The 9,676-nt window shown below is 31.4% G+C and overlaps 1 protein-coding gene across 2 annotated transcripts; it reads left to right on the top strand.

Annotated features, from left to right (window-relative positions):
* Window positions 1-3,499: 3,499 nt before the first annotated feature.
* On the top strand, window positions 3,500-7,760 carry LOC145055779 (fimbrin-4-like). Of its 2 annotated transcripts, none has more exons than XM_079004169.1 (15): window positions 3,500-3,691; window positions 3,834-4,101; window positions 4,217-4,387; window positions 4,466-4,701; window positions 4,813-4,984; window positions 5,114-5,152; window positions 5,280-5,348; window positions 5,432-5,548; window positions 5,706-5,917; window positions 6,012-6,173; window positions 6,387-6,586; window positions 6,664-6,815; window positions 6,898-6,994; window positions 7,115-7,206; window positions 7,285-7,760. In XM_079004169.1, the coding sequence occupies exons 2-15, from the start codon at window positions 4,015-4,017 to the stop codon at window positions 7,531-7,533; spliced, it is 2,055 nt and encodes a 684-aa protein (XP_078860295.1). In that variant the 5' UTR covers window positions 3,500-3,691; window positions 3,834-4,014; the 3' UTR covers window positions 7,534-7,760. The 2 variants fall into 2 exon arrangements, with proteins under 2 accessions (XP_078860295.1, XP_078860296.1); XM_079004170.1 differs by having other exon boundaries at window positions 3,864-4,101.
* Window positions 7,761-9,676: the final 1,916 nt, after the last annotated feature.

The raw sequence follows: 9,676 nt of genomic DNA on the forward strand, positions 1-9,676 counted from the left end.
ACCACGGGAATTAGGGTTTCACTTGCCAGATCCTACTCGTCGAGTGCCACTAGTGGACTCGCCGAGTCAGTCACTTAAGTCGCGATCCAATCCCGCTGCTACTCGACGAGTAGTGTAACCGACACGTCGAGTAGGGCCAAAACCAAGAAACTATAATTTGAACAATACCTGAGAATCGGGGTGTTACACAATATCAGTATATCATAAATTTCCAAAAACATGTCATCGAAGGATGTGTACGATCACACATTCGCCTTGTCACGTTCGTCTAAAGTACATGAAACAATAAACTGAAACTGTAAGCCAAAGCTTAATGAGTTTCCTCCAAATTTATTATATCTTTATAACACATAAATTCACATAATTCACATAACATTCAAGTAATTTATCTTTATTACTTCAAGATAAGTTACATTTGTTGACCCTTACTATTACATCATCGTATCAATGCTTAGCCTCGAAACACGGACGTTACACTCACATATGTTTGGTAGTATCCAGTTGAAATATATCGAAGGGGTAGACAAGCACCCGGATATGCTTGATAGTATCCGGTTGAAATAGACTGAAGGGGTAGGCCAGCACCCAGATATGCTCGGCAATATTCAGTTGAAATAGACCGAAGGGTAGGTCGGCACCCATATATGTTTGGCAGTATGTTTGTTTAATGTGTGGTATTTTGGGGAACTCACTAAACTTTGTGCTTACGGTTTTTATGGTTATGGTTTCAGGTACTTCCGGTTCGAAAGGGAAGAGTTCGGCTTGATCGTAGTGCATCCACCCATGTTTCCGCATCATAATGATTTTGGGATTGTACTCTGATAACTGCTTTCTTATAAAAGTACTTTTGAAGATTTGGATAAATAGATATTGAATGTTGACTTAAAGATAACTAATGTTTTTGTTGAATTAAAAATGAAATTTTACCTTATAATTTTGGGTCATTATAATGTAATATAAAAAAAAATCTTGAGGAAAGTTAAATTTAAATTCACTTCATAACTGAAAGATTTAAAAGATAATTTTTTTTTCATATGTTATTATAATAGAAACAATATTTATATTGACGGTTAAATTTTGTTACTTTTATTATTATTATTATTTTTGGAACGACAAATACAAATATATATTAAACTATTTCTAAATTATTCTATCTATGTTAACAATGAGACTTGAATCCTCAACCTTAAGGAGGAAGGACAATAATCAAAAGAGATTAAGAAACAATAATCAGTGTCTAACTTAAATACTTACTAATATTGAATTTATGTCTTCTCTTTAAAATTAAAAATTAGCAATAAAAGTTAATTTGTTTGGTTAATTAAATTTAACAATAAAAATATGAATTTCAATACAAAGAAAATATAATAACAGTTCATAAAATTTTGTGATTTGAGTGGGTTCAATTCAAAAGTTTTGAATTTCGTAATACTATATGTTTTGTATTTAAACTTTAACCAAAAATCATATGAACTAATCAAAATTTCATAACAAAACAAAAATTAAAATGAAATGTACATTAACATGATAACATAAATAAAATTACATAAAATTCAATGTCTTAATAGATAAAGTTTATTTTAATTTGACGAAAACTGATGAACTTGATGAAGTGTTTGCTCAAACGGTAATATAAACATGAAAATTCATAAAATTACAACAAAAAAAACTAAAACTAGAAACTTGAAATTGAACTGAAAAGACAAACGAAAAAGATTGCTAGACCAAACTGGTTTTGATCGAAAATGGACTAGAAAGTGTAGAGTTAGAAAAAGATCGGATGAAAAACAACCGGTACTAAAAATGAGTGGTTGAGACCGCCCTAATAGATCGAAAGCAAACTATTATCCGTTCGATAAAGAGAAACTAATCGCTAGAATGAAATAAGTTGCCTCTTTGTAAAATACAATTGTGGTGAATCCAATGAAAGATTTTAACCAAGTTGGAGCTTACACATCAACATGGTTTATAGAAAAATTTTACGCGATATGTAAAAATACAATTGTGTATATATACTATTGATATATTTTTGATTGGTAATGATATTTTTCGATGTATTGTGTTTTTTTAGTTTATGATATGTTCAATGCTTTGCATGTTTTTTGAAATATGACATAATATGTAAAATTTAATTTGCAAGCTATTATGTGTCTTGAACGTATTATTTTATCTCGAAAATGTATGAAAAAAAAAACTAACCGCATGAAGAAACTATGTGCCGCCGTTGCATCGTGCATGTATCCCACTAGTATATATATATATATATATATATATATATATATATATATATATATATATATATATATATAACACGTTACATCAAAATAAAAGAAATTACAATTAAGTCCTTCAAAAATAATCCAGATCAAACCGACCGACTCGTTCTCAATTCGGGTAAATAGGGTTGGATAAATCGGGTTTCGGGATTCAGGTATTTGGTTAACCCGATATTTAATTGGTTCGGTATCGGGTAGGTTAAAAAATTCGGATGTACCTGAATACCCGATTATTTTTTGAATTAAAATTTTGAGTTTTGTCTTTAATTAAAATGTAGAGAAAGGGTATATTGGTCTTTAATCAAAATATACAATTTCTTGATGGTTAAAATTTTTTAAGTAAATATTGAGTTTTTTAACAGTGTTAGTAGAATAAACTGAGGTAAGAGTTTGCTTAAAAAAACTATGGGTTGTTAGAATTTACCATGAGAGCAAGTAAGTACGTAAGTTTAGAAAGGTGATACCTCTAAATCTCTTATATTAGTTCATTGGTTCTTAACGAAATGTCATATTACTTTGTCTTATTTAAAGAATTAAGGTTTCTACATTGGCATCAGCAACCTATTTTTCATCACAAATATGAAAAATACAACAATCACTTTGTTTCTTTGTGTATTTCATTATTTCGTTTAGGATACATGTAGCGTATGATTTATAACATTTTTTAAGGGATTTTTTAATATATGTCTTAAAAGCATAAATAACAACTATTAATTATAAATATTATCATAATTAAGTATGAAATGCATTAATTATGAAAAATATATTCTATAATTAATAAATTTCACATTTAATTATAGTAATATTTTTAATAATTAATTTCAATTAATGTTTCTTATGTATTTTCTTAGGACACATGTTAAAAAATCTTTAAAAAAAAAACTCAATATCAAATAATTCGGCTATATGCTTAAATAACCGACCTACCCGAATACCCGAAATGAAATTCAGTTATGATACAGTTACATTTACAATCAAACACATTTTACCCGATTAACAATAAAACATCACTTTAAAATACAATACATTATGAGGTGACATGGAGCGTTCATGGAGGCAACTACTTGCTGATGTGGAGTTCTACATGTAAAATTGTCGATTTGTAGATGAGACGCGTGTACATATCTCTCCTGCTTCCGCGCGTACGGACAAACAACAAACATTTTCTTCAAATCACCAAAAGAAAAACGAAGATGAAAATAGAGGCATTCGTGACAGTCGTTTCGTATCTGGTGTCGTCCATGCCTCTCATTCATGGCCAATTCGTTCTTGCCCGAATACCCCCATTCCCCTCTTAGCCTCGCCCTCTCCTGATACGACATGCATAATCCTTGTTAAACTATGGACGTTATTGGACAAAATTTATAGAAATCAATCGAAATTGGACATTCAATTACGAATGTCTTATTATGCAGGTAATATGTTCAATCAAATGTCTCAATCAATATATTGTTGGCCGAATCTTGATTACTGAACCTTGAATGCTAATCTTGCATTCGTAAATCTGTTTCATATTATATTCTTAGTTCTTGTTATTTGATGATTTGATTTGATCAGGAATGCTGGTTAATGGGTTTTGGTTTTTAGATTTTCGGTGTTGTAGATTTGATCGGTTTCTTATTGGTGGTGGTTTTCGGTGATTGATTTTGTCGGAAAAGGAGGTTGAGAGGGCAATTTGATTTAATTTTTTTTCCTGGGTTTGCAAAATATTGTGAACTTTGGGTTTGGGAAGAAGGAGATGTCTAGATTTGAGGGGGTTCGTGTTTCTGATCAATGGCTCCAGAACCAGTTCTCACAAGCTCAACTTCGTAGCCTTAAATCCAAGGTAATAAATTTAGCCTCCCTTCCCTCCTAATGATTGATCTTGGGTTTGGAGATACAAGACGTTGTAAGTATGGCTTCATGCAATTCATGGTTTGTTGTGTTTGGTTGATGTACAGTTTATACATTTGAAGAAGGAAAATGGTCAAGTTACTGCTGTTGACTTGCCACCCGTGCTTGTAAAATTGAAGCCCTTCAATGTGATCTTCAAGGAGGAGGAAATAAGGGATATATTGTGTGAGCCTGGTAGCGATGAGGGCAACAAACTTGACTTCGAAGGGTTTCTCAGGGTAAATATTGGTTGTCGTGTCTGAAATGTTTGTTTATTAGGAGGCCATTTAAGCTTTTCATTTTGTGGGTGTGGACAGGCTTACATGAATTTACAAACACAAGCTGCTAAAAAATTGGGTAATTCAAAGAATGCATCTTCATTTCTTAAAGCAACAAACTCTACGCTACACACTGTGCAAAATTCAGAGAAAGAAGTTTATGTTGCTCATATCAATAGCTATCTCAGAGAAGACAAATTTTTGAAGCAGTTTCTTCCTATTGATGCATCCACCAATGCTTTGTTTGATCTTGTAAAAGATGGAGTTCTTCTATGGTATTATAGCAGGGTCTGCTGTTTTACTCTACTTTGTCATGACATTAGGACTTAGGAGCCGATTGTTTGTGGTGGTTTTGATATATATACATTACTAATGGTCTGATGCAGTAAACTTATCAATGTTGCTGTGCCCAATACAATAGATGATCGAGCAATTAATACCAAAAGAGAACTCAACCTTTGGGAAAGAAATGAAAATCATACCCTTTGCCTTAACTCTGCAAAGGCTATAGGTTGCACTGTAGTCAATGTTGGCAGCCAGGATCTAGCTGAGGGAAGAGTAAGTTTTTTTTTTTTTTTTTTTTTTTTTTTTTTTTTTTTTTTTTTTTTTTTTACAACAATAATCACTTTAAACGCAGTTGATGCTTTTAGTTCAGGTTGTCTGACTTTTTCTTCCTCAATTTTGCAGCCTCATTTGGTACTTGGCCTAATTTCTCAAATCATAAAGGTGGTTTTTCTTTTGTCTAATAAATATATATCCTGCCCTACATGCAGATCAAGAGTTAACGATTTATAACCAATCATGTAAAAACAATACGAGTTATCATAAACAGAATTAATGTTGATACCTGCAGATACAACTCCTGGCTGATCTTAACCTTAGAAAGACACCTCAGCTTCTGGAATTGGTGGATGAGGATGATGTAATTCTTGATCCTTGTTTTCATTTTTGGATTAATGAGAATATTCAACATGTGGTTTATATCGTATGTTGTTTAATTTATAGGATGTTGAGGAGCTCATCACATTATCACCTGAGAAAATATTATTGAAATGGATGAACTTTCATCTTAAGAAAGCGGGCTACACAAAAACTGTAACAAATTTCTCTGCAGATATAAAGGTATTTTCATTGAGCTTGACATATCGATCTTTTTGTGTGGTCCGTATTAGTGTTGAAATAATAATAATAATAATAATATATGATTTATGTATGCAAAAATGGTATTGATATGAGAAGTTAGTATTAATTAATTTAGTTGGGTTGGTATTGTATGTAGGATGGAGAAGCTTATGCTTACCTGCTTAATGTTCTTGCACCAGAACACAGCAGCCCTGGTGCAGTGGTTTCAAATGATCCTGCTGAACGGGCCAAACTGGTACTGGAGCATGCCGAGAGGATGAAATGCAAAAGATACTTGACTCCAAAGGATATTCTTGACGGCTCAACCAATTTAAATCTTGCCTTTGTTGCACAACTCTTTCATGAAAGGTTCCGCATATCACTTTATATCATAACAAAAGAAATTCATGACTCCTCACTCAACTTATCCGCAATATATTTATATTTATATATGCATGTACAGGAATGGTCTATCAAATGATAGCAGCAAGAGCAAGGTCTGTTATGCTGAGATGATGAATGATGATGAGCAAGTCTCCAGGGAAGAGAGATGTTTCAGACTCTGGATTAATAGTCTTGGAATTTCTACCTATATTAATAACGTCTTCGAGGATCTCAGAAATGGGTATATATACATATCTTATCCGTACAAAAATATTTACTAATGCAAGTATAACACACAACACCATTAATCCAACCAACATTTTGTTTCATTGTATGTTTGTTTCTCTTGTTAAGGCTTATTATAATGGATTCAATTGCATGTTGGTATTTGATGGTGTTGACTTTTGTAGATGAAATTCAGAAACATTTGATTGTGAATCTCTTGTTCATGCAGCTGGATTCTTCTAGAAATCCTAGATAAGATTTCTCCAGGATCGGTCAATTGGAGGCACACAACTAAACCGCCTATCAAGATGCCATTTAGAAAAGTTGAGAATTGCAATCAAGCTGTTAGGATTGGAAAACAATTAAAATTCTCACTCGTCAACGTATCAGGAATCGACATTGTACAAGGGAATAAGAAGCTCATACTTGGTAATTTTAATTAATTAACATCATAATAATGATCATGCATGGATTCTTGTAATTAAAAATGATTTCTTGCATTTCAGCTTTCTTATGGCAACTGATGAGGTTTAATATGCTTCAACTTTTAAAGCACTTGAGATCTCGATCCCATGAGATAACAGATGGTTATATACAGAGGTGGGCTAATAGAAAAGTCAAATCCACAGGCAGAACCTCCCAAATGGAGAGTTTTAAGGTCATTTTGGTCGCTTTTTTCTTTATTTTTTATGATTGTTAAGTGATGGGTCTTCATGTTGTTTTTGTTAATGTGTATGTAGGATAAAAGCCTTTCAAATGGGATATTCTTCCTTGAGCTTCTCACTTCCGTAGAGCCTAGGGTTGTCAATTGGAACCTTGTAACCAAGGGTGTAAGTGGTATGCTCTTTTATGCTTTCCCTTAACCAACCTTCATCTCTCTTTCTCTTTATCTTTTACAAAAAAAGACCATTTTATGGTGTACTTGAAAATATGAAAACTATGTATGATTGGTGATAGATGACGAGAAGAAGTTAAATGCAACTTATATCATTAGTGTTGCACGAAAGCTTGGTTGTTGTATCTTCTTGTTGCCTGAAGACATCATGGAGGTAGATTCTAATTCTATCCTTGTTTAATATGTATCATTATCATCATATCTTTTTACTTATTTGCCGCATGGTTGACAGGTGAATCAAAAAATGATGCTTATGTTGACAGCAAGCATTATGTACTTTTACCTTCAGCAATGTGATGAAGAGACAGAATCAACTCCATCATCAGTTGCAGTCACACCAGAAGCTTCCCCAGCCACTTCTTTTTACGGGGATGATGGTATTGGTGGTGCGTTTAGTGGAGACTATTTCAACATGTCTATGGATGATGCAGCCTCAGATACCACTTGTGCTTCCAATCTTGAAGACATCACTTCACTGTAATCTTTAAAACCTTCTTTCTTTTTATATACTTAAATAAATATAATAGTATAAATTTTCTAGATTTTTAAAGAGTAGTCGAAGATGGGAAAATCAAGGTCAAAAGTCCACTCTGACTTTGACTTTTTTTTTCTTTTTGTTTCTTTTGGGGAGAGGGGAGGGGAGGGAATTTCTTCATTGTGTACTTGTGAACTGGATTGGTTTTGGTTTTGACAATTGTTTTTAATCAACATATGTTCAAATTACATGTATTTATACATCTCAAATTGTTTAAAAAGAAGGGGAAGAGAAATATGGAGAGAAAAGAAAATAAGGGAAAATAAAGGAAGTTGTATGTTGGTATTCATGAGTTAGAAGAAAGGAAAGGAAGATTAGGCTTTAAGGAAAAGAAAAGGAAAAAAATAAATAATAAAAAATGAAACCAAAAAATCCGGTTACAATCAATTTTTTAGAAACTTGAATAAATTATTTGGAAATTGACTAAACAAACTATCTTCAAGCCATTTTTAAGAAAATAACCAATCTTTTTTTCAAACTAACCACATAAGCATCATCTGGGGCTGATTTTTATCGGGTCACCCACGTGGTTAATTTGGCTCAATATTGTGGTCCCCATTTACATTTCAAACTTGATGGACACTCCATTTTAGGCCTTTCAGAGTTATTTTTATGGGTATTTATTGTTATTTTAAACATAATATTTCATTGTAGATGATTATCTGAACTAGAACATTTCTGGAATGCAATGTGGTTAGTGTTATTCTATATGAAATCGTTCATTTGAAGTAGATCTTGGTGCTATCTAGGCTTTTTGTGTGATATATATATATATATATATATATATATATATATATATACACACACACACACACACAAGGTTACAACCCGTGGAAACCACGGTTAAAAGATTTGTAAAATTTTATTAAATTAATAAGATATAATTTTTTTGTTTAGACTTTTATATATTTGAATATCCAATATACATTCATGATGTGTAGACATTTAACAAAATTATGATTTATAGAACAAAATGTCAATTTAAATAGACTGTTAAAAAAACACAATCAATTAAATGATATTAACATACAAAAAATTAAATATAATAGAAATGTAATAAAAATAAATAAACACAACACTATAAATTACAAATTTAAATAATGTATATTTAGAAATAGATTGAAGTAATATGAAAATATTCATAAATTACTAAAAATGTATTATTGGAAAATTTCGAAAAATGTTAAAAGGGCAGGGGCTAAAATAGTTTTTCAGAAACTATGTGTATTCCTGGTCCATATGATTGTTCCAACATAATCTTAACTTATACAACATAGTTGATTAAAAAATAATGTATTATTTTGGCTTTTGTATATATATATTTTTCAAAATAAAGTTCTGTTAAGGAGGAACCAAAAACCGACTTTCCAGGTTTCACAAAAGCAAATGCAGTCCAAAAAATAACAAAGTAATTGCCGAACACAAACCAAAAAATATTAGAATTCCAATATCGATGCTAACCTTTTTAAGTTTTTTCGAATCATGTGGTTTGATTTTCTTTAACTGCAACAATCTTCTAAACAAACAAGCTTTCAAATTTGCTACGAAGCTCCAAAGAGGTTGATTTCAATTTGTAGTTATGGACTTACAAGTTAGATGCTTCAATAAACAATAAATGAAACTTGGATGCTATACTTAACACTAAAATGAAAGTTGGATGCTATAATTAACAATAAATGAAAGTTAGATGCTATTTTTTAATAATAAAAGGGAAGTAAGTTGCTATTTTTTGTATCAAATTTAACATACAAAAACAAATAAATGAAAGGGCAACTTTCAGAAGAAAAAATATGTCATAACAATGCAAGGGTGTCATTTTTCTAATACCAAGTTACTCCTTAAAGAACTACTCTATTGCCTTCCATATTAACCGGTGATAAGAAGATCACGAAAAGGAAAATATAATAATTTTACAGACCATAAAAGAACCTAAAAGTGAATCCAAACACATAAGATGCTATATCATAAAATAAATGAAAGTAACTTATATGTAATGTTGCGAACCATAAAAATGAATCCAAACTAAACCATCACTTTCTAACACCATAAAAAAAACATAAAATAAAAGTTATTTACTTTCACCAAATAC

Source organism: Lactuca serriola, chromosome 5 (assembly GCF_051521515.1).
Source record: "Lactuca serriola cultivar US96UC23 chromosome 5, Lser_US96UC23_V15, whole genome shotgun sequence".
Taxonomy (NCBI): Eukaryota; Viridiplantae; Streptophyta; class Magnoliopsida; order Asterales; family Asteraceae; genus Lactuca; species Lactuca serriola.

Excerpts from the sequence above, each read along its gene's own strand:
- LOC145055779 (XM_079004169.1), top strand. The coding sequence starts at position 4,015 with ATGTCTAGATTTGAGGGGGTTCGTGTTTCTGATCAATGGCTCCAGAAC. Across the intron at positions 4,388-4,465 it reads ACTTCGAAGGGTTTCTCAGG|GCTTACATGAATTTACAAAC; the intron begins GTAAATATTGGT and ends GGGTGTGGACAG. Across the intron at positions 6,174-6,386 it reads TTCGAGGATCTCAGAAATGG|CTGGATTCTTCTAGAAATCC; the intron begins GTATATATACAT and ends TTGTTCATGCAG.